Consider the following 25,938-nt stretch of genomic DNA (forward strand, 5'->3'; position numbering starts at 1 on the left):
AACCCTTTAAACCAACAGCCTGGTGGAGACTCCATCTTAACCCTTTAAACCAACAGCCTGGTGGAGACTCCATCTTAAACCTTTAAACCAACAGCCTGGTGGAGACTCCATCTTAAACCTTTAAACCAACAGCCTGGTGGAGACGTCTCTCTGTGTCTCTGCACTGAAACTACAGCCTCCATCTTAACCAACAGCCAAGGAGTGACTCGTAAAACATCCTTCTAGTGATCCATGTAGAGTATTGTTATATTATGTTGTATAAAACATCCTTCTAGTGATCCATGTATAGTATTGATATATTATGTTGTATAAAACATTCTTCTAGTGATCCATGTAGAGTATTGATATATTATGTTGTATAAAACATTCTTCTAGTGATCCATGTAGAGTATTGTTATATTATGTTGTATAAAACATTCTTCTAGTGATCCATGTAGAGTATTGTTATATTATGTTGTATAAAACATTCTTCTAGTGATCCATGTAGAGTATTGATATATTATGTTGTATAAAACATCCTTCTAGTGATCCATGTAGAGTATTGTTATATTATGTTGTATAAAACATCCTTCTAGTGATCCATGTAGAGTATTGTTATATTATGTTGTATACAACATCCTTCTAGTGATCCATGTAGACTGTAGAGTATTGTTATATTATGTTGTATAAAACATCCTTCTAGTGATCCATGTAGAGTATTGTTATATTATGTTGTATAAAACATCCTTCTATTGATCCATGTAGAGTATTGTTATATTATGTTGTATAAAACATTCTTCAAGTGATCCATGTAGAGTATTGTTATACTAGAAAATAAAATTTCTAAGAAATTTTAAGTGTTCCTGCAGCTCGCTAAGTGTGTGCAACCTTGTATGTGTTAACATTAGCATATTTGTTAGCATTAGCATTTGTTAGCATTAGCATGTGTTAGCATTAGCATTTGTTAGCATTAGCATTAGCGGTTACGTTTTGCGCGTTTGTGGTGCCCCCTATGGGTCGAAGTGGAAATGCTTATAGCGCCCCCCACTTGTGGTTAAAATTTGGTGTTGACTGGATGTTTCGTTTGTGATTTATGGCTACTTCTTACAAAACGGGCTCCTCCCGCTAACTTTGGAACCCTGTTACGGAAGAACGGTATAGACTATCAAAATATAGTTTAAATATGTTTATCGCATGAGTCCATAGATCGTGTGTATCGATTTTTGTGACATTTGGAGAAAATATGTAGGAAAAGGAGCAAAAAGTGTGTTTTGAAGAAAATTCAAAATGGCGGAAAATCTATCCTGACGCAAATGGGCGTGGCCTATATGAGGAGATGCGGCATGACCCAAGGAATCCAGGGAAAAAGGAATTTTTATTTTCCAACCCACGGTTCAAGAGTTACAGGCCGAAAGGTAAAGTGGACTGTTATAGCGCCACCATGAGGCCAACTGACGAAATTATTTTTTATTTAATCCTTGATATCATTATAAATCTCCTCTCCAAGTTTTGAAACTGTAGCCCCTATGGTTTGTGAGAAAAAAAATATTGAATGTGAGTTTTTGCGATTCCCATTATAAGTCAATGGGTAAAATTAATTCACTAATAAATTAATATCAATTAAACGATACAACTTTTCTCTTAGAAAAGTAATAGCACACCATTCCCGGTCGAGCCGCATGTTTTGATGTATATATTGCGGCGGTGGCGTAAATCGTGCAGCACTTATTACGTGCCGAAATTTGCAAGAACATTACCGACTTACTTAAGTATGGCGGATTACAATAAGTGTTCTGCTATTGCATAGCAGGCACACTTAATTATATTGTATAAAACATTCTTCTAGTGATCCATGTAGAGTATTGTTATATTATGTTGTATAAAACATCCTTCTAGTGATCCATGTAGAGTATTGTTATATTATGTTGTATAAAACATCCTTCTAGTGATCCATGTAGAGTATTGTTATATTATGTTGTATAAAACATTCTTCTAGTGATCCATGTAGAGTATTGTTATATTATGTTGTATAAAACATCCTTCTAGTGATCCATGTAGAGTAAGTATTGTTATATTATGTTGTATAAAACATCCTTCTATATGGCGTCATATAAGAACTGTGTTCCAAACATTAAAAAAATGATCTCAGCAGTTTGACTCATATGGATATGAAGAATCAACTGATGGTGAGAAAACACTAATGTTACTGTCGCCGAATAAGTTACATTTTCACCAGAAACAGGCTTTATCAAATATGAGTGACTGACTATCATAAACCATATAGAGCCTCCTCGCCGAATATCGCAAAGACCGTTTGTTTATTTTTGTGTGTGTGTGATTGTGCTGGTTGTCTATTTTGTTCTTGCTGAATAAAAATGACTTGTAAATCAGTGTTCATTAGCAGATCCCAGGAAACCAGGAATGTCATGAACAGTAGCCAGTCAATTAACACCAGAATAGCAACACATATAGCATTTTGTATTTTATAAATGTTTGTGTGTGTGTGTGTGTGTGTGTGTGTGTGTGTGTGTGTGTGTGTGTGTGTGTGTGTGTGTGTGTGGGTTCTCCATGGATCGCCACCTTGTCGTGGTGGAGAGCCTTGCGTGTTCCAATGAACCTAAGAGCGATGCCGTCGGGGGCGTAAGCCCCTGGTAGGGTCACCCATGGCGGTAAGGTCGAGGGCGAGGTTCCAGACGAAGAGCGATCTGAAGAAGACCTTCAACGGCGGAGTGGGCGGATGATGGTAGCAGAGAAGCTCCACAACGGCCACAAAGGCGGAAGAAGGCTGCAGCAAGGATTGGCCCCCAATTGTCTTGGTCTCCATGCCATTGGATCCTGGTCTTTTCCTTGCCAAGGACAGTGTGGTGGCTGTCTGTGCACCAGTCTCCCCACTTTAAAAGATACCATGCACAGGCGTTCTCCTGAAGGACCCACCATAACCCAACCCCCCCCAAGTCCTATGGCGTTCAGGAAATGGTGACGGGAGCAGGACAGTGAAGTCTGGGAGCTTCTAGCCATGCACTGGCACATAGGCGGTGGGTGCTTGACTCCGTCGCTGTGCTCTCGGACCGAGGCAGAGAGAGCATTTCGGCAGCAGCACTCATGTCTGAGCAGCCCTATTAAGGATCCACTCTGCTCACCCCGTATGGGGAAGGGGCTAGAAAAGGTGCCCTAAAAATAGCCTGCCTCTTATAACCTGACTGGATTACCGCGTCCAGTGGGTTCACCTTATTGCGGTCGAAAATACAGAAAAACAATGCATATTGGAGCATGGAACGTGCGAACACTCATGGACAGTGCCTCCAGTGATCGTCCTGAAAGAAGATCTGCAATCATTGCCAGGGAGCTGAAAAGGTGTAAGATCGACATCGCCGCCCTGTCTGAAACCCACCTGGCCGAGGAGGGGCAACTGAAGGAGGAGAAAGGTGGATACACCTTCTTCTGGAAGGGAAAATCGGCTGATGAACCCAGAATCCACGGAGTGGGTTTTGCCATCAAGAACCGGCTAATCTCCCAACTCTCCGAATCACCTGTAGGAATCAATGAGCGACTCATGACCCTACGCCTGAGGCTATCAAACGACCAGATGGCCACGGCTGTGAGTGCCTATGCACCAACCCTGGACTCACAAGATGAAGATAAGGAGACCTTCTATGCAACCCTAGACCAGGTCCTATCGAGCATCCCGAAAGAGGACAAGATCCTGTTACTCGGTGACTTCAATGCCAGGGTTGGCAAGGATCACATGCTCTGGAAAGGCACTATAGGCAAGGAGGGTGTTGGTAATGTCAACTCCAACGGACTCCTCCTTCTTTCAAAGTGTGCTGAACATGAGCTAGTGATAACCAACACCTGTTTCCGCCAGAGAAACCGTTTTAAAACCTCCTGGATGCACCCCCGATCGAAGCGCTGGCATCTCATAGACTATGTCATTGTCAGGGCCAGAGATCGCAAAGACGTCAACATCACAAGGGCCATGATCTGCACGGACAACTGCTGGACAGACCACCGCCTCATCCGGTCCACCATGAATATCGAGCTGCGGCAGAAAAGGAGGACACAGAGGAAACTGATACGTCCCAAATTTAACATTGACAGCTTGGGAGACATCAGGAAGGTGCAACATCTTCAAGACACTCTGCTTGAGAGACTCCCTGAAGAACACCCAGAGGGTGTGGAAGAACACTGGGCAGCCCTAAAGACCATACTCCTGGAGACCAGCAAGGACACCGTTGGCTATAAGACCAAGAAACATCAAGACTGGTTTGATGAAAACGATGTCGATATACAAGATCTTATAGATGCCAAATGGACAGCCTTTCATGCTTGGCAGAATGACACCAGCTGCAGGGCCAAAAGGCAGGCCCATTCCAAGGCTAAGGTTCTTGTCCAGAGTAGGGTACGGGAGCTGAAGAACAAATGGTGGATGGAGAAGGCCCTGGAAATCCAGAGGCTTGCTGACTCTGGTGACACCAGGGGCTTCTTCAATGCCACCAAGGCTGTTTATGGGCCCAGCTATCGTGGTCTAAACCCCCTCCGCTCCAAAGATGGACATACCCTGCTGAAGGATGGTGCAGGAATCAGTGCTAGATGGCAAGAGCACTTCCAAGAGCTCCTGAATCGGAACACCTCAGTTGAGCTCGAAACCATCAACCAAATCCCTCAGCGTCCTATTATGGAGCATTTAGAAGCCACCCCATCTGAAAATGAGGTTCTGGATGCCATCAGGAAACTCGGTAACAACAAAGCCTCCGGAACAGATGGGATACCAGCAGAGATACTTAAGCAAGGTGGACCGAAACTCCATTGCCACATCCATAGCTTGCTTTATAAGATCTGGGACAAGGAAGAAATCCCTTCTGAACTCAGGGACGCCCTGATTGTCACAATATTCAAGAAGGGAGATAAGGCGGAATGTGGCAACTACAGAGGCATCTCCCTCCTGTCCACAACAGGCAAAGTACTGGCCCGTATACTGGCCAACCGGCTGCTGCCACTGTCAGAAGACATCCTCCCAGAGACCCAGTGCGGCTTTCGTCCTGCCAGGGGAACCTCGGACATGATTTTTACAGCACGTCAACTGCAAGAAAAATGTCGGGAACAACACCTACCACTGTATATGGCATTCATCGACCTCACAAAGGCCTTTGACTCCGTGAACAGAACTGCCCTCTGGTGTGCACTCTCCAAGATCGGATGCCCTGAAAAGTATCTGAAGATCTTGCGTTTGCTGCATGATGATATGACCGCAACTGTAGTTGGCAATGGCGGCTCGGAAACGGCTCCTTTCAAAGTCGACACTGGTGTCAAACAGGGCTGCATTATCGCACCAACCCTTTTCGCCATCTACATCTCAGCCATCCTCCACCTCACCAGCCACAACCTACCTGAGGGAGTCAAGCTTATCTACAGGACTGACGGGGGGCTCTTCAACCTCAACCGGTTCAAGGCAAAAAGCAAGGTGCTCACATCCTCCATCATGGAGCTCCAATACGCAGACGATAACGCCCTAGTTGCTCATTCTGAAGCGGACCTCCAGAACATCTTGGATGCTTTTGCCAGAGCCTATCGTCTCCTGGGACTTGACATTAATATCAAGAAGACTCAGATCTTGTACCAACCAGCTCCTGACACCCCCTCTCAGACCCCCACAATTAATGTGGAGAACAACGTTCTAGAAAATGTGGATCAATTTGCGTATCTTGGCAGTCTTCTCTCCACAAGAGCTGTCATTGATGCCGAAATTCACCACCGCATAGGGTGTGCCAGCGCAGCTTTTGCTAGGCTGAGGAGGAGAGTGTTTGAAAACCGGGACATTCAGAACAACACCAAGCTGCTTGTCTACCAAGCTGTAGTTCTGCCCACTCTGCTCTATGGGGCTGATAGCTGGACCACCTACAGCAGACACCTGAAGGCCCTGGAGCAGTACCACCAACGATGTCTCCGTAAGATTCTCAGGGTCTCTTGGGAAGATAGGCGAACCAATATCAGTGTTCTGAAGGAAGCCAACATCCCCACCATCGCTGCAACCATCGTTCGCCACCAGCTACGGTGGACAGGCCATGTAATCCGCATGCCTAACTACCGCCTTCCGAAGCAAATGCTGTACGGCCAGCTGAAGGAAGGAAAACGCACCCAAGGTGGGCAGAAAAAGAGGTTCAAGGACAACATCAAAATCCACCTGAGAAATTGTCGTTTCAACCTCAAGAACTGGGAGGAGGCTGCTCTCCAGAGAGGAAAGTGGAGCAAGATGGTTCATGACGGCACGGCACAGGTCGAGAAGGACCTCCACAGTGCCGCAGAAACAAAGAGGCAACAGAGAAAGGAGAGAATCGCAACCCAAGCAGCTCCACAAGCCACCACCACCACCACCACCACCATGTCAACCACTCACATATGCACCCACTGCAATAGAGACTGTGGATCAAGGATTGGCCTCTACAGCCACCTGAGGACCCACAGATGACCAGACCCACCGACAGGAGGACAATCATACTCGTTTCGAGTGATCGCCGATGATGATGATGATGGTGTGTGTGTGTGTGTGTGTGTGTGTGTGTGTGTGTGTGTGTGTGTGTGTGTGTGTGTGTGTGTGTGTGTGTGTGTGGTGTTTGGACAACAAGGTGAAGTGTAATTGACATCAGACCTGGCTTATACTGTACCTTACATGACTGTACATATTACACTGTGCAAAAGTCTAAAGTGTTCAAACATCATCAATCCATCCATCCATCCATCCATCCATCTTCAACCAAGATGGATGGATCCGGAATCGGGTCGCGGGGGTAACAGTTCCAACTGAGACATCCAGATTTCCTTATCCTGAGCAACTTCCTCCACTCCCTCAGGGGGTATACCGAGACGTTCCCAAGCCAGTTTGGAGATGTAATCATCAATAAGGGTTACAATACATTTATAAACATACAGTATTGTTCTATGTTTTGTTGTAAATTGTCCTGTTATAAATAAATACTGGAGAACTATTCTTTTATGTCCATCATAATTACACTAGCCTGACACTCAGCCTGAATTGACATAACCTGTTGTCTTCATCATAATTACACTGCAGTACCACTGCAATCCTTCATAACCTGTTGTCTTGGACTTGGAGGATTCAGTCCACAGTTTAAACATTATGCTATTCATTCACATAGAACTTGTTTATGTATTGATTTGTAAAGCCTGTTCCACAAAAGCCGATCTACAAGCTAAGCTCACAACGCGTCACAGTGAGACATGTCATATTTACATGTTGATTTAAGCTCTGGTATGAAAGTGAAATGTGGCCTGATATTAGTGCACAGCTACCTTGGCTTTAGCACAAATCAACAGAGGGTTTTTCTGCCCTGACCAGACCAACTGTAGATGGATTTTTAAATATCAATGTTGTTGTTGTCATCTTTCACCAGAACCATCAGAAGAAGCAGCAAGGAAGACATAAAGATGGGGAACCTCCTAACATGCAAGGTATGTTTATTTACACACCACACTAACTGAAGACCAGAGTTTATGTTTAAATACATGGTAGACATTCACTGTAAGAGTTAGGACCAGATATGTACATCATAACTGTCAGAGACCAGCTATTTCAATAGTTCTTTTTTAAATATAAATCAGTGCTATTGAACACCCTTTACTATTTAGTATTTATATTTTACAATTAGGCCTATTGAACCAATGAAAAGTATTAAACCTCCTAATTCCACCTGACCTACATTTGCCTATATAATGAATCCAAATATGTTTTAGAAACAGTGCATGTATAATTGTACATTAAAGTGTATACTATATACTATTAATGTATATAAAGTATGGTTAAGCTTGTGTTCAGTGTCTTCACAACCAAAACATGAAGAGAATGAAGCTGAGATGTTATCATCCTCTGTTTGTACCAGGCCTCAACCTTGGGGCCACTTGAGGAACGCATCTTGAAAACTCTCGATAAGCTCAAAGATTTTGAGTTTGAGGGCTTCAAGTTTCATCTGCGACTCCCCGAGGTCCTTGAAGGCCTCGCTCCAATCCCAAAGAGAAAGGAGGAGGACAGGAGGACCATTGCTTGTCTGATGGTGCGGAGCTACTCCAGTGATGAAGCTCAGAAGATCATAGCGATCATTCTGAACAACATCCACAGGAATGATCTACTGGACAACCAAGGTAGGAGGAGACAAGTTAACAATAGATTGAAACATAATTACACTATATTGTAGTTGGAGACCAGAAAGGGTGTCGTTCCGACGAACCATTAGTCTGACGGTACTTAAACCTTAACCCTAACCCAGTAAAACTACCTTAACCCTACCTCAGTAAAACTACCTTAACCCTAACCCAGTAAAACTACCTTAACCCTACCTCAGTAAAACTACCTTAACCCTAACCCAGTAAAACTACCTGTCTACCTTAACCCTAACCCAGTAAAACTACCTTAACCCTAACCCAGTAAAACTACCTTAACCCTAACCCAGTAAAACTACCTTAACCCTAACCCAGTAAAACTACCTTAACCCTAACCCAGTAAAACTACCCTAACCCTACCTCAGTAAAACTACCTTAACCCTAACCCAGTAAAACTACCTTAACCCTAACCCAGTAAAACTACCTTAACCCTAACCCAGTAAAACTACCTTAACCCTAACCCAGTAAAACTACCTTAACCCTAACCCAGTAAAACTACCTTAACCCTAACCCAGTAAAACTACCTTAACCCTAACCCAGTAAAACTACCTTAACCCTACCTCAGTAAAACTACCTTAACCCTAACCCAGTAAAACTACCTTAACCCTACCTCAGTAAAACTACCTTAACCCTAACCCAGTAAAACTACCCTAACCCTACCTCAGTAAAACTACCTTAACCCTAACCCAGTAAAACTACCTTAACCCTAACCCAGTAAAACTACCTTAACCCTAACCCAGTAAAACTACCTTAACCCTAACCCAGTAAAACTACCTTAACCCTACCTCAGTAAAACTACCTTAACCCTAACCCAGTAAAACTAACCCTAACCCAGTAAAACTACCTTAACCCTACCTCAGTAAAACTATGACTCTGATGGAGGGCGCTATTGTGCAATCCATTCATATCCATTCAGCCATAGTAGGTTTCTTATACAAGTCTTTTCTGACACAATAGTTGAAACATCAACCCAACATGAAGCTAAAGACCCACCGATGCCAGCTTCAACTTCACCAAGTAGAGACGTCTCTAAAGGTGAGCTGACTCTATGAATAGATGTCTTCAATGAACTGATGAACCACTTGAACCCCAGCATCCATATTCTGGTGGGAATATTATCCAAACATAGCAGATCTACAAGCTCACAGCGCGTTGCAACGCGTTGCATTGTGAGCTTGTAGATTGGCTATTTTTGACAAAGAGATTTGGTGTAGACTAGACAAAACATCAGTCCACTCCAAGTACAGAGCAAACTGAGGTCCAGTTTAATAAGGTTAGAGGGTTTAACACAAGCATGTTGGAGCCGTCAGCCCAGACCATTTAGACATTTAGAAGTTAATTATCTTTGCTCAGGAAATTCAGATTCAATGAATTAAAATGACCAGAGGTTCGACACGATACGTCCCTCATGTCTAGAGTTCAGACCTCTATGTTTTGATTGGTTGATTGAATTTTTAATCAGGCAAAAATGTAGAACAGTACAATTACAGTCAATATAAATATATATATATATATATATATATATATATATATATATATATATATATATATATAAAATAATAATTAGTAAAGCACAAGTACAGTCAAACCAACCTGCCAAAAGAAACACTCCAAAAAAAGCCCTTGCAGTCTTGTTTCTGTTGGAGGTTCTTGGTATTCAATTCATCAACATATAAAGTAGCATAAAAACATTCAATATCACAAGTAGGGGGTGATCACTTCTCCCCTGTTTAAGAGAGAAATTATAACTACCTCCACCTTTGTTGGCCCTCACATGTTCATGGGGTTTGCGTTTAAATAAGCCAAGCTGAAGTTTCATGGACAAACAAGTTCTTTAACATAATTTTCCTATGACCCGAGTACCCTACGAGGGTTAAATCACAAACATAATCAATGCAATATAATAATAACCATTAATATAAGGATAATCACTGCCAGGTAAAATAATAGATTTCTCATACAAGTGTGTTGTCTTTTCTGAATAGTTGAAACATCAGCCCAACATGAAGCTAAAGACCCACCAATGCCAGCTTCAACTTCAACAAGTAGAGACGTCTCTAAAGGTGAGCTGACTATGAATAGATGTCTTCAATGAACTGATGAACCACTTGAACCCCAGCATCCATATTCTGGTGGGAATATTAGCCAAACATAGCAGATCTACAAGCTCTCAACGCGTTGCAACGCATTGTGAGCTTGTAGATTGGCTATTTTTGATGAAGAGATTTGGTGTAGACAAAACATCAGTCCAAGTACAGAGTGAGATACGCGGGTAGTTCCGAAATATGCAATTATGTGGCCTTTTTAAAAACATGTGACCCCCGCACATTTGGTTGCAGGAAATTATGTGATACTTAGTGGACGCAGTCTGGCCCCCACACGCTTAGAATACATTTCTAGGGCGAAAAGAAAAATAATCCACCTGACAGAAAGCTTTCAACTGTCCACTGAAACCTTTGGTTTGGTGAGGAGCTAAACAGTTTTTGTTATTTTCGGACCAGACGAGCAGGTTTTCCGGTTTTGCCAAGGAGTTGTGGATGTAGACTAACATAGCGTTAGGGGGAACTCCACTAACGCTATGGATCAGAGCTGCATTACACACAGACCTTAAGAAAATGTAAATGATAACACTTTAATAAAGGTGTTCACTTCTCTCCTCCACAGAACCACCTGAACCAAAGATCAGCCGTTCTGTTCCAGGTACAGACCCACTCTCTTCACAAGATATCCATAATTCCATATATACACATTTTTCTATCAACGTAACATCTTGAGACATCTTATTTATTACAGTATGTTATCCTTTGTTTTGTGTAAAGACAAAAGGGCTTTCTTCATCAAGAATCGGGGGACTTTGGTCAATAACGTCAAGACCGTGGATGACATCGTAGATGACCTGATAAGCTGGGGGTTCCCTGCTGGTTTGGCCGCTAAAGTCCGTGCTGAGACCACAGACCAAGACCGCATGAGAAGGATCCTGGACAGTGTGAGCAGCGATGCATGCGCAGAAGCCCTGTTCAAAGGCCTACTCGAGCATCAAAACGATGTTATGATGGAATTACTGGGATCTTCATTGGAGATGTCAGGTAAAAAATGAAAAAGATGATGATTCTTTGTTCTGGGTGGGTGTACTCATAATGTCTGCTTTGTTGGACTGCATAATTAGAAAGTATGAATATTACACACAGACCTAAAGACAAATGAAAACATGCATGCACACACAGACTAGAGTCCACCAGGGTTCTGTAGACCTTTTTCCAGAGTCCTGCCATGTAGCAGTGGTACAACTTGAACCCTCAGTGGTACAACTTGATACCTCAGTGGTACAACTTGATACCTCAGTGGTACAACTTGATACCTCAGTGGTACAATACCTCAGTGGTACAACTTGATACCTCTGTGGTACAACTTGATACCTCAGTGGTACAACTTGATACCTCAGTGGTACAACTTGAACCCTCAGTGGTACAACTTGATACCTCAGTGGTACAACCTGAACCCTCAGTGGTACAACTTGAACCCTCTGTGGTACAACTTGATACCTCAGTGGTACAATACCTCAGTGGTACAACTTGATACCTCAGTGGTACAACTTGATACCTCAGTGGTACAACTTGATACCTCTGCTATGACTGCCGTTGCTAAAAAGAGGGCGTGGCAGTCATGATCTGGATGTTAAAAAGAGGGTTTGACAGTCATGATCTGGATGTTAAAAAGAGGGTTTGACAGTCATGATCTGGATGTTAAAAAGAGGGTTTGACAGTCATGATCTGGATGTTAAAAAGAGGGTTTGACAGTCATGATCTGGATGTTAAAAAGAGGGTTTGGCAGTCATCATCTGGATGTTAAAAAGAGGGCGTGGCAGTCATGATCTGGATGTTAAAAAGAGGGCGTGGCAGTCATGATCTGGATGTTAAAAAGAGGGCGTGGCAGTCATGATCTGGTGCTGGAACCTGAATGAATGTTGCTAGTAAGAAAGATGATTCAGTAATCCTGGTCTCTATACTGCCTCCCCCTGGCCAGCCGGGGCCCTTGATGGAGGGGAAAGGAACTGGTTGGAATAACGTGTCCCTTCCACGCGCTACGTCCATCCCGGGGAAATCCCCCCTGTCAGGTGAAAAGAAACAACTTGGACTCCTCATGCATTGAAGGAAGCATGAGGTCAGTTGTCTCCCCAGGTGCAGCAGAGGGAGAGCAGAGCCCAGGATTTCATAGGCAATTGGCACTGGGTGAAAATGGGTTGTAAAATCGTGGGATAGATTAAAGCGATTGACACATATATAATAATGTGGAGCCTACTCTCTCTCTCTCTCTCTCTCTCTCTCTCTCTCTCTCTCTCTCTCTCTCTCTCTCTCTCTCTCTCTCTCTCGTCTGTCTGTTAAACATGGAATTGATTTGTTCACTACAGGTCCGTTGGTGAAAACATCAGGGCTTCTCATTACTGACTATGAAGAGCAGCTTCAAGAGAGCATGTACAACACATGTCTAGATGTAAAGTTGGGCACAAAGTCTGAGGTCATGTTTAAAGACATCTACACCGTGCTCTACAATTTAGGCATCAGTTTCACAGACATCCACAAACATCATGAGGTCAGACAGATGGAGAGGAAGAAGGCAGGAGAGGGAAAAGAAATTGGACTCAGTGAAATATTCAAAGATCCTTCTGGAAGAAACAAAAGAACCGTGCTGACCGTTGGCTGTGCAGGAATTGGCAAATCTTTCCTCCTTCACAAATTCTTGTTTGACTGGGCCAAGAAAGGTTTTCCCCAAGATCCACACCTCATTTTCCCGCTCAAGTTCCGCCAGTTAAATCTGCTCAAAGGACAAAACTTTAGTTTGGCACAGCTGATTCACAAATGCATCAAGGAAACCAGATTCATTGAGGAAGATGTTCTTAATGACATCTTCAATGAATTGCAGAAGTCAGGAGACTACACAAAGAGCCCCTTCAAAGTCATGTTTACTCTGGATGGATACGATGAATTGAATTTTTCGCTCGATTTCGCTACAGATTTCGGTCTCATGAAGGTCACAGACTCGCACCCAGTGGAAGTTTTGCTAGCAAACCTCATCAAGGGGGAGCTGCTCCCCTCTGCTCACGTCTGGATAACCTCACGACCTGTAGCAGCCAATCTGATCCCCAAGAATTATGTTAACAGGATGACAGAAGTACTTGGTTTCATCAGAGATGAACAGAAGAAGGAGTTCTTCATGAAGAACATCAGCGATGAGAAGCAGGCCAGCTCAATCTACTCCGACATCAAGGAGTCAAAGCTCATCCACTCCATGTGTCAAATCCCAGTCTTTTGTTGGATCCTTTCTACCGTTGTGCAGAACATGGGGACGACAGTCAAGCTGCCCAAAACCCTGGTTGAGATGTACTGCCGCTTCCTGATGGGTGAGATTATGCGGGAGAAGATGAAGAATCCTGCATTAGACGAGGCAGACAAAGAGAAGATCATAAAGGATGCAGGAAAAGTTCTTCTGAAGCTGGGCAGGCTGGCGTTTGACCAACTGGACAAAGGCAACGTCATTTTCTACCAGAAAGACCTGGAAGCGTGTGGTCTTGATGTGAACAAGGACTTGCAGAACTTAGGTTTTTGCACAAAGTTCTTCAAGGAAGATGATGTGTTCTTCCTCCAAACTGTCTACTGCTTTCTTCATCTGAGCATCCAGGAGTTTCTGGCTGCAGTCTACCTGTTCCACTGTTACACACAGAAGAACACAGAGGTACTGAAGACATTCCTGGGAGATGATGTCAGTTCCTTGTCTGACTTCCTGAAGAGAGCCTTTGAAGAATCCCTGAAGAGTAAAAATGGTCACCTGGACCTCTTTGTCCGCTTCCTCCATGGCCTCTCACTGCAGTCCAACCAGAGTCTGTTAGGATGCCTTTTGGGACAGACAGAACACAGTCCGGATGAAATCCAGAAAGCCATCAACAACCTGAAGGAGATGCAACATGAGGATGCAGATATCTCTCCTGACAGATATATCAACATCCTCCATTGTTTGATGGAGATGAACGACCACTCACTGCATCAGGAGATCCAACAGTACCTGGAGTCAGGAGACAGATCAAAGACACAACTCTCTGACAGCCAGTGTTCTGCTCTGGCCCACATGCTGCTGACGTCAGAGAAGGTTCTGGAAGAGTTGGACCTGGACAAATACGACGCAACATCTGAGAGAAAACTCAACCTGATCCCAGCTGTGAGGAACACCAGAAAGGCTCGGTTAGTAGTCATGAGAATAGAAAATGTATTAGAAGAGAATCAATCTACCATCACATCTAAAACTAGATTGATACGAGAGTGATACTTAAATATCCAATAATAACCAGGTCTCAAATAGTGAGTGGTATTGTGTTAATGTGTAAATAAAGGCTAGTCCTATCAAAGAGTATAAACTAGAAAAGAACATTTCTAAGAGGTTTTAAGTGTGCCTGCTGCTCGCTAAGTGTGTGCAACCTTGTGTAGTGGTTGGTGTAGCATTAGCATTTTTAGCATTATTCCTTGCGACTTTTGTCCTCTCATTCAGGACATATTTAGAACACAAAATCAGTTGAGTTTGTTTTTGTTGCAATTAGTGGCAGGTTAAGCAATATTATTACTTGATGACTATCTGTACTATTCACAGTGACAACGGACCAGTTGAGAAATGGACCATCCTATTAGTGGAGGGGTGTACAGATGATGGTCTTATAAACAATGAGATTCATTTAGTCTAGTTTATTTAAAACGCAATACCAGTACAGTTATAACCATCTGAGGAGGAGACACAATAAAGTCCAGGATTTATAATAATAAATATATATTTCCTGAATTCTACTGTAGGGTTGCTCCCATGTACGTAAAATAATTATTTTCCACCACATTTAAAGCTGTACTGTGGAAGCTGCTCAACTAGTGGTCAGTAGCGGTATTGCTTTTTTCGGCCGGAGTCGCCGGGCCACCGCGGCCGTCACGAGCACCTCTGCCTCACGGATACGCATCCGTAGAGCCGTCTCCCGTCATTTTTAGACCAGGATTGAGGGAGTAGCAAGCAAGATTCCTTCACCAATGTAAACACAGTTGCTGAGGGAAGCTACTTCCTTTAGAGACAGCAAGACTCGCTGTGATTGGCCGGTGGTGTATGATCTGCGCTGTGATTGGCCGGTAGTGTATCATGTGGGAGATGACATCATTTTGCCGGGAAATTCTACCCCCCTCACAACTCATAGAAAACATATAAAGAGAAGGCTTCAGAAGCTGAAAATAACAGGGTGTTCTAAAACTTTAGCAATTTAACAGTTAGGACAATTTTAAGATTTGTTTTATAAAGAAAGTTACATGGTATAACTTTAAATCAGAAGAGGCACACATTAATAACTCACTGAGGAGAGAGCAAATCAGGCATTACGATGCCATCACAGCCCGTCAAAATGCATTATTGTCAAATAGATCAACTTTAGACCACAGACTTTATGATAGTAAAATACTAAAACATTTAGATGACATGATATGACTTAGACATTTACAATGTAAGTATTTAGCAGAGACTCTTAATCCAGAGAAAAGATTGATGAAAACTACATCACAACATTAACACTGCTTGGTCATTACCTAGGTTAAGATGATTATGATTTTTATGAGGAATTACTAACATAACTGTTCATATAAGAAGTTCATAGCAGGTTAACCCTTAAGTGCTGTTCGGGTCATTTTGACCCGTTTTACATTTTCATTTGGAAAAAAAAGGTAGAAGTTTAAATTGTTTCCACCTGAAACTCACTGGCCTTAAAGATTCTTCTGAGATGAACATGTAAAAAAAATATTTTTGCACTACACTCATGCTACACCCCCCTCATATTTTTTGAACCTTAAGTGCTGTTCGGGTCATTTTGACCCGGAAGCACAGATGCACAGAAATACACAGTATTATGCCAAAACACAGACACACAGTCACCCCCACTTCTAACACCCCCCTTCCGAAGCCCCATTCCGACCCCCCCCCCCCCCCCCCTCCCCACACTTAACCCCCCCCAATGCACAGAAATGCAAGGAATCATGTACAAACACAGATACACAATCACCCCCTAACCCCTTCCACCCCTCCCCCCTCCAACCCCCCTCACCTCACCCTTACCCCCTCCCCTCCAAACACCCCACCCCGACCCAACCCCCCCCCCCCACCTCCCTCCCACCCCCCCTCCCCCCGCCACCCCAGATGCACAGAAATAAAAGAAAGCATGTATACTGTATCACAGACACACAGACACACAGTCACCTCCCCCCCTCCCCCCTCCTATCGCCCTCACCCACCCCCCCCCCCCCCACACACACACACACCCTTCACCCCCTCTCCTCCTCACCCCTCCCCTCCTCACCCCTCACCCTCACCCCTCACTTATCTGAAGTTTTCCTTGTGACGGTACTGTATCTTAGGGGAGATTTTACATTATTTTACATAAACATAAGGTGCTGTAAAGTAACACTGTAATTCAGGGGTGCTGTGGATGAAAATGTTGTTTACAGGGGTGCCCTGAGACCAAAGTGTTTGAAAACCTGTCCTAGTGTATACGTTCAAGTGTATATTCATATGTGACGTTCATGTGTGTTCACATGTGTGTTCAGCTCTATGTGAGAATGATGTCCTGTTCTTGAACCACAAGTATTCAATTAATGGGCATGTTGGAAAAAAAAAAAAAAAAAGTTCATAAAAATATTGTCTGATTTTCATTTTGTCCTATAAGCATGAGCAATATTGCCCAGTATTAAATAAAGTAGTTTTTTTACATGAATTTCAGCTAAATCATTAATAACGCCTAGCACTTTTAGTGTTTAATGTGATATAGCAAAGCAGAAATGCAAACATTTACCATATATATCATATGAATTGATTGGTATTGAGTCAAAGTCAATGTATCATGATGATTTGTTAAGTAAAAAATTATATTAGTGTTGTTTTTTTTAAACCAAATATCCCCCGGGTCAAAATGACCCGAACAGAACGAAGGTGTAGTGAATCTGAACAGAACTTAAGGGTTAAAAACTGTAGTATACAGATTATCTGTCTTTCACTTTTATGTTTTCTGGTTCCCTATTGTTATTATGATATATACAGTAATGATTAATAATAATTTAAAATGATTAATATCTGGACAACTAGATTCTCATAGTTAATCTCCTTGATGAACTTGATCTGATATGTTGTGACAATCTCTGATTTTACATAATCTACATTTACAGACTTGTTGGTGTTGACCTCCGAAAGCCAGACTTTGAAATTGTGTCTTCAGCTCTCAGCTCTAATCCTTCACATCTGAGAGAATTGGACGTCAGTTATAACGACATGGAGGATTCCATCGTGGAGATCATCTCTGCTGGATTAAAGAGTCCACATTGTGAACTGGAGATACTGAGGTCAGATTAAATAACATCATTCATTTGATTAGTTCTGTTTTATTATGTGTTGTTTGATTATAATTAAAAGAGTGTTAATTAAGTTGACATGATGCTCTCCCACACTGACTAGAATCCTAACCCTAACCCCAAGTGTCATCACAGTGATGTACAGTAACTACAACATGTGATCCATCATGGCTGCTAGGGAATTATCATTAATCATATTAATCATTAATCATCATATTAATTATCGTCCACTTAAACAATCATTGACTGTCAAACTGGTGTAAACTCAGTCTGGAAGGTTTGCTGGTTCCCCAGCCCATTTTAATCATTCTTCTCTGTGTTTAATTTTGTCAATAAGGTTAATATCATGATAACCCACACTGACTAGAAATAAATATACAGTACAGTTATTACAGTGTGTAGAGCCATGCTGATGTAAAACTTTAATACTTGTGATACACCTTACCACGTCCGTCCGTCCGTACGTCCGTCCGTCCGTCCGTCCGTCTGTCAGTTTGTTAGATCATCTGTTGTTATCTTGCTTCTGCCTGTTTCCTGTCAGTTAGGGTTAGATGCATAGGGTACATAGGGTATACTAGGGTTAGCTACATGTTGGAAGTTTCTGATTAAGATGATTTACTTAAGCAAAATTACATGAGAGGGTGTGCATTATCGTGGTTATTTGCACGCCATCCTTGCTGCAGGAACGAGCCGAAGGTGATTCCGTAGGCAGGACTGAAGTGCAAATAACCGTGATAAGGCAGACCCTCGAGTGTAATATTGTGATTATACAACAGTTGCCCTTTAAAAAAAACATGTCAACTTCATTTTATTGTAATTAAGATATTCGATAGGAATTTGAAAATTTTTAATGCCTCATTTAGCTACTATGTCTCTGAACGTGATGCTCATTATTTGCACGGGTAGAGAGCCATTTCAACCAATCAGATTGCCTCGTCAGAACTACCTGTTGTATAATTCACATTATTCCTGCCTGCCTTCTCTTTCCATCTCTTTGGTCTCTACTCTAAAACTCATCCAGATTTATAATGTGTCATTTCAGACTTGCTGGCTGTAACATCACACAGACAGGATTTGACATCCTGCTCTCAGCTCTCAGATCTAATCTTTCCCATTTGAGAGAATTGGACATCAGTTTCAACTGCCTGCAGGAATCACAAGTGGAGCAACTCTCTGCTCTACTGAAGAGTGCAGAGTCTAGACTGCAGATCCTGAGGTAAATAAATAGTGTGTTTTCTCTCTGTGTGGATCTCTACTTGAACATCAACAGCACTTTGTTAAATATGGATTTCTCTGCAGGTTGTCAGGCTGTGGGCTCACAGAGGAAGGCTGTTCTTCTCTGGCTTCAGCTCTGACCTTCAACCCCTCCCATCTGAAACAGCTGGACTTGAACTTCAGCCACTTAGGAGGCTCTGGTCTGAAGAAGCTCTCTGCTGCACTGGAGACTCTGAAGTGAGTATACTTGGACTGTGTCCATGTTGGTTAGTGCAGTGTTTCCTTACAATGTTGAACTGGAGACTCTGAAGGGAGTAGACTTGGACTGTGTCCATGTTGGTTAGTGCAGTGTTTCCTTACAATGTTGAACTGGCTGGCCAGGTGGGAGGGGGCTTCACCCATAACGTCCAATGTACAAGACCATCCATCCTTTCTTTAGATGTACAAGACCACCACACCAATCATCATACCTTCTTTATATGTGAGCTCACAGGATGATGAACTAGAGTAGTCCTCGTTCATCCTGTGATTTTCCATCAGAGTAGAAATATAAATAATAGGATCAGTTTCATCCCAGTTGATCCCTGCAACGCAACCGTCACTGAGCTTTTATATTTCCTAAGTTTAGCAAAATAAGAAATAAAACCTTCCAAAATACACAGTTATCAGTGAAATAAAAAATCGCACCCGTGCGAAGTGAGCGGTGCAAACTAATTCCTGCAAGGGCGCCTGCGCGAATCAGTGTTGATAGGCATGCATGGCAATATTCTTTGTGTTGTGTATGATGTCAGTCTGGAGGTCTGCTCAGACTATATAAGGTTTTCGTGTGTCCTGACCTTTACACCAGCTCAAAACGAACACCAACCAGGATTCGAAACAGCAATCATAGACTACAGGGTTTAATGTAGCGTGGTCGCTGTCTTGAATCTTGGGTGGGGGTTGATTTGCGCCAGAAAGTTCCAGGATATGCGGTTGGGCAAACAAAACAGACAGAGGGCAGAACGGAGAGGGGATCAGACAGACAGAAAGATGGAAGGACCTTTCCTGAACTTTAAACCGGCACAAATCTTTCCTAAACTTTAAACTGGCAGATTGAACAACACACAGGATTCAAAACAGTAATCATAGCCTGCAAGGGTAATGTAGCGTGGTTGCTGTTTCGAATCCTGTGTGGTGTTCAATCTGTTAGTTTAAGGTTTAGGAGAGGTCCAGGATATGAAACAACCTGGCCATTACGCCTGGACCTTTCATGAACTTTAAACCGGTCTCAAGTGCAAGTGTAATGGCCAAGACGGATCTAAATTAACATGAACAACACAGCATTTGATTGGTCTGTTCTGTTTGGCTAACACATGTCGTCGAACGGTAGTAGAACGGTTTCTGATTGGTCGATTCTAATGTTTAGTTACTCAACTAGCCAATCGATGAAGAATGAAAGAATCGTCCCGTGCTAATATGTTTTAACTAGATAAACCGAAGGTGAAATATAGGAGCGGTTTGCACCGCTCAAAAATACAAATGATCGTTGCTACAGTAGAGGCTCTTCATTCAGCGTATAAACACTGAAATGTATAAAATCACTTCAAATCAAATAAAAAGCTTATCCTTATCAGGCTAACTGCAACAGGCTCTTCTCCAGCCCACATTTAACGCCTGACACTGTGGTTCCCCTGACACATCACTGTGACATCACAGGTGACATCACAGTAATGTCAGATACTCAGAGCAGGGATCTCCATATAATTATGAGCATAAACAGGTGACATCACAGTGGTGTGATGTCAGGGATCTCCATGTATGGGCATAAAAGGGATTGTATGTTGTGATGTCATGGGAACCACTCTATGCCCATATATGGTGATCCCTGATGTCATCAATATTTTTAAGCCATCCAACAGGACTTCATATCCATATATGGGGAACTGGTCCGATATACATCACTGGCCAGACGGCCAAGACATGGTGCGACCTCGCCCTTTAGGGCCGCTTGTCACCCTGAGGCGTCTTACTAGTTTTATTCCTCTGAGAGGGTTTTTACCTTATTCTCCAGGCTCCATGAATGCACCATGTGACCAGATGTAAACATTAACTCCATGAACGCACCATGTGACCAGATGTAAACATTAACTCCATGAACGCACCATGTGACCAGATGTAAACATTAACTCCATGAACGCACCATGTGACCAGATGTAAACATTAACTCCATGAACGCACCATGTGACCAGATGTAAACATTAACTCCATGAACGCACCATGTGACCAGATGTAAACATTAACTCCATGAACGCACCATGTGACCAGATGTAAACATTAACTCCATGAACGCACCATGTGACCAGATGTAAACAGAAGCTCCTAGTGTCAGTAGGGGTTAGGTGACAAGCAGCCTCACCCTTTAGGGCGAGGCTGCTTGTCACCCTGAGGTGTCTTACTAGTTTTATTCCTCTGAGAGGGTTTTTACCTTATTGTCCAGGCTCCATGAACGCACCATGTGACCAGATGAACGCACCATGTGACCAGATGTAAACATTAGCTCCATGAACGCACCATGTGACCAGATGAACACACCATGTGACCAGATGTAAACATTAGCTCCATGAACACACCATGTGACCAGATGTTAACATTAGCTCCATGAACGCACCATGTGACCAGATGTAAACATTAACTCCATGAACGCACCATGTGACCAGATGTAAACATTAGCTCTATGAACGCACCATGTGACCAGATGTAAACATTAACTCCATGAACGCACCATGTGACCAGATGTAAACATTGGCTCCATGAACGCACCATGTGACCAGATGTAAACATTGGCTCCATGAACGCACCATAAAATATAAATTATAATAGTGATCAATCATCCCATTTATTCATTGTTGTTCTTTTTCCTACAGTGTGAATCATGGAGGAGAACACTGGATTAAACCTGAACTCCTTACAAGATGTGAGTATCTGTCTGTCTGTCTGTCTGTCTGTCTGTCTGTCTGTCTGTCTGTCTGTGTTAATCTCTCACATATACTCTGTTTTGACTCTGTTGGCACCTCCCTCCCTGTAGTCAGGGGACATTATAACAAACCTTCACCAATGTGTTTGTAAAGGTGTAGTAAATGTATCTCCACTAGGGGAACCTTTGATAGGGTGTTTTAGGGAAGAGAGAAGAGTCAGGGACGCGTGGAGCGTCGTCCAGGGTGTTTTAGGACGTGGAGCGTCGTCCAGGGTGTTTTAGGACGCGTGGAGCGTCGTCCAGGGTGTTTTAGGACGCGTGGAGCGTCGTCCAGGGTGTTTTAGGACGTGGAGCGTCGTCCAGGGTGTTTTAGGACGTGGAGCGTCGTCCAGGGTGTTTTAGGACGCGTGGAGCGTCGTCCAGGGTGTTTTAGGACGCGTGGAGCATCGTCCAGGGTGTTTTAGGACGCGTGGAGCGTCGTCCAGGGTGTTTTAGGACGCGTGGAACGTCGTCCAGGGTGTTTTAGGAGTCTTTCTGTCTCACCAGGTTCCTCAGGGCTCTATTCTCTGCCCCTCCTTTTCCCTCGACACCAAGTCTGTTTGCAGAAAATAGACGATCTACAAGCTCACAACGTGTTCCATTGCAACATGTTGTGAGCTTAAAGATCTGCTATTTATTGAATTATTATTACAGAATAGGGTCACTAGGGTTCAATTGGTTAATTAAAGCCATAATCTGGAATTGATTTAATTTAATAAAACTTGAATGTAATAATTATTTTATTGTTAAACACGTAAACCATGTTTCCCTCTACACCAAATATGTTCTTTGAAAAATATCAGATCTACAAGCTCTCAACCACAAATGGTTCCTCAAAGAACCTTCTTTGAACCATGTTAACCCTGCTTCCCTGTTGGACATCGAAAATAGCAGATCTACAAGCTCACTACACAAGAGCTTGTATCCAGGGGGGTTCCAGGGGTCCTTGGGGGGTCCTTGGGGGGTCCTTGGGGGGTTCCAGGGGTCCTTGGGGGTTCCAGGGGTCCTTGGGGGGCCTTGGGGGGGTCCTTGGAGGGTTCCAGGGGGACCTTGGGGGGTTTCAGGGGTCCTTGGAGGGTTCCAGGGGGTCCTTGGGGGGTCCTTGGAGGGTTCCAGGGGGTCCTTGGGGGGTTCCAGGGGTCCTTGGGGGGTTCCAGGGGTTCTTGGGGGTTCCAGGGGGTCCCCATCAAAATGTGATAACACAGCACAACTCATTTTAAACTGTTTATCCATATTTTACTGTTTTCCATTTAAAGATAGCAGATCTACAAGCTCACAGTGCATCATCGAGTTTGAAAAAGTCTCCTCTCCTCTCCTCTCCTCTCCTCTCCTGTGTGTGTGTGTGTGTGTGTGTGTGTGTGTGTGTGTGTGTGTGTGTGTGTGTGTGTGTGTGTGTGTGTGTGTGAGTGTGTGTGTGCGCGCGTGCACGCGTGTTCGTGTGTGTGTGATGTTTTTAATGTTTACTGTGTTGTTTTCTCATCAGATTCCCATCGTCTCACTCTGGACACAAACACAGCACACAGAAAGCTGTCTCTGTCTGACAACAACAGGAAGGCGACGCGGGTGGAACAGGATCAATCATATCCTGATCATCACGACAGGTTTGATGGAGAGGAGCATGTTCTGTGTACAGAGGGTCTGACTGGACGCTCTTACTGGGAGGTAGAGTGGACAGGTGGACTGGTTCTGATAGCACTGACCTATAGAGGAATCAACAGGAAAGGAGAGGATGATGACTGTGAACTTGGAGGGAATGAGCAGTCCTGGGGTCTGGTCTGTAGTGATGTTCACCATGGAGACCGTTACGGTGTCTTACACAATAGTAGGTACACTATCCTTCCTCTCCGTCCCTCTGACTCCAACAGAGCAGCAGGGGGTCACAGGGGTCAGGAGGTCAACAGAGCAGCAGTGTATGTGGACTGTCCTGCTGGGACTCTGTCCTTCTACACAGTGTCCTCAGACACTCTGACACACCTGTACACCGTCCAGAACACATTCACTGAACCTCTCTATGCTGGGTTTGGGTTTGGCGATGACTCCTCTGTGTGTCTGTGTGAGGACAGGGTGTGAGGAAAGACAGACAGACAGACAGACAGACAGACAGACAGACAGACAGACAGACAGACAGACAGGCAGGATGTTGTATCATAAAGTAATAATCAGGAACAGGTGTGGTGGTGGTTGGGAGGGGTTCCATAGCGATGGGGGGGGGGGGGGGGGGGGGGGGTTCTGTGTGTCTAACACATTTAAACATGAATATTGTACAGCAGGGGTCTTCAACAGGGGGTCCGGGACCCCTAGGGGGTCCCCAGAGTTACTACAGGGGGTCCTCCAAATCTTTGTGAGAGGATCATTATTTTAAATGAACAACTTTAACCCTCACCTCCCTATTCTGAGGAGGACTTCGCGCTGCGAGGCGTTGAGAGCTTGTAGATGGGGGTCCCTGCTTCATCTCTCTCTTAGCTAAAGGGTCCCTGATTCATCTCTCTCTCAGCTAAGGGGTCCCTGCTTCATCTCTCTCTCAGCTAAGGGGTCCCTGCTTCATCTCTCTCTCAACTAAGGGGTCCCTGCTTCATCTCTCTCTCAGCTAAGGGGTCCCTGCTTCACCTCTTTCTCAGCTAAGGGGTCCCTGCTTCATCTCTCTCAACTAAGGGGTCCCTGCTTCATCTCTCTCTCAGCTAAGGGGTCCCTGCTTCATCTCTCTCTCAGCTAAGGGGTCCCTGCTTCATCTCTCTCTCAACTAAGGGGTCCCTGCTTCATCTCTCTCTCAACTAAGGGGTCCCTGCTTCATCTCTCTCTCAACTAAGGGGTCCCTGCTTCATCTCTCTCTCAGCTAAGGGGTCCCTGCTTCATCTCTCTCTCAACTAAGGGGTCCCTGCTTCATCTCTCTCTCAGCTAAGGGGTCCCTGCTTCATCTCTCTCTCAGCTAAGGGGTCCCTGCTTCATCTCTCTCTCAACTAAGGGGTCCCTGCTTCATCTCTCTCTCAGCTAAGGGGTCCCTGCTTCATCTCTCTCTCAACTAAGGGGTCCCTGCTTCATCTCTCTCTCAGCTAAGGGGTCCCTGCTTCATCTCTCTCTCAGCTAAGGGGTCCCTGCTTCATCTCTCTCTCAACTAAGGGGTCCCTGCTTCATCTCTCTCTCAACTAAGGGGTCCCTGCTTCATCTCTCTCTCAAATAAGGGGTCCCTGCTTCATCTCTCTCAACTAAGGGGTCCTTGGCCTGAAAACGTTGAAGACCCCTGCTGTACAGATTTATAGATACAGTGGTTCTCAAAGTGGGGTCCCTTGAGGGGGTTACAGGGGGTCCCCAGCAACAATCATGTACATAGCATCAAAATCAGAGTAGCCACTTTAACTATATTATAATTATACATTGACCATTTGAAATTAGGCGATCTACAAGCTCAGAGCGCGTCGCGATGCAGCACATTGTGAGCTTGTAGATATAGGCTATTTTCCCCCAAAATTGCCAAAATCTTGTGGTCTGTGGCAAACAGAGGTGTATTTCTTTCACATATCAGACTCTGATCAGATTTAAACATTTAAACATCAATATTGTACAGATTTTTTATTTTTTGTTCAAGGTTTCTTTATTATTTTACAACATGTAAATTCAGTTCACAAAAGCATACAAAAGAAGATATATTTTTACCCCCCCAAAGTTCACGCTCCGAGGTTGTGCCACAACCCTGGTGCGTCACAAGGGGTAGGAAAGTGGGACTGAGTTACCGGGGCCCAAGGTGGAGGGGCCCTAGTAACTTTATCTATTGAAAAATAGCAGATATACAAGCTCGCTGCGAGCTTGTAGATCTGCTATTTTTGGAAAAGTCGTGAAAATGTGTGCAAATCTTTGAATATATGTATTTTCAAAGCGAACGTTTCTAACTCAAATTTTGCTTCTGGGTGGTCCCTGGAACTAAATATTTTGAGATCGGTGTCCGTGGCCAAATACATATCATCTTGATTCTTGAGGGTCCTTGACATAGGTTTCTTGCACACATTTTCACGATTTTACAAAACTAGCAGATCTACAAGCTTGCAGCACGGCACTCGGTGCCGCGCTGTGAGCTTGTAGATCTGCTACTTTTCAATAGTTAACATTCATGGGGGGCCCACAGTGACTCCTTGTACCCAGGGCCCAGAATGTGGTGCAGTGACGCCCCTGGCCACA

At 43.9% G+C, this 25,938-nt stretch overlaps 1 protein-coding gene across 1 annotated transcript in view; it reads left to right on the forward strand.

Moving 5' to 3' along the window:
- The window catches only part of LOC308280773 (uncharacterized protein), a 28,334-nt gene extending 4,433 nt beyond the window's left edge, over positions 1-23,901 (forward strand). The window contains exons 3-14 of the mRNA XM_080755091.1: positions 7,389-7,446; positions 7,875-8,133; positions 9,109-9,186; positions 10,137-10,214; positions 10,816-10,851; positions 10,971-11,237; positions 12,560-14,384; positions 17,379-17,552; positions 18,604-18,777; positions 18,861-19,013; positions 21,680-21,729; positions 23,252-23,901. Of these exons, the coding sequence (XP_080611217.1) occupies positions 7,423-7,446; positions 7,875-8,133; positions 9,109-9,186; positions 10,137-10,214; positions 10,816-10,851; positions 10,971-11,237; positions 12,560-14,384; positions 17,379-17,552; positions 18,604-18,777; positions 18,861-19,013; positions 21,680-21,729; positions 23,252-23,838 (3,705 nt within the window). The 5' untranslated portion in view covers positions 7,389-7,422 and the 3' untranslated portion in view covers positions 23,839-23,901. The remainder of the gene's footprint in view (positions 1-7,388; positions 7,447-7,874; positions 8,134-9,108; positions 9,187-10,136; positions 10,215-10,815; positions 10,852-10,970; positions 11,238-12,559; positions 14,385-17,378; positions 17,553-18,603; positions 18,778-18,860; positions 19,014-21,679; positions 21,730-23,251) is intronic.
- Positions 23,902-25,938: the final 2,037 nt, after the last annotated feature.

The sequence above is a fragment of the Nannobrachium achirus genome (genome assembly GCF_963921795.1).
Source record: "Nannobrachium achirus genome assembly, contig: SCAFFOLD_272, whole genome shotgun sequence".
Classification (NCBI taxonomy): Eukaryota; Metazoa; Chordata; class Actinopteri; order Myctophiformes; family Myctophidae; genus Nannobrachium; species Nannobrachium achirus.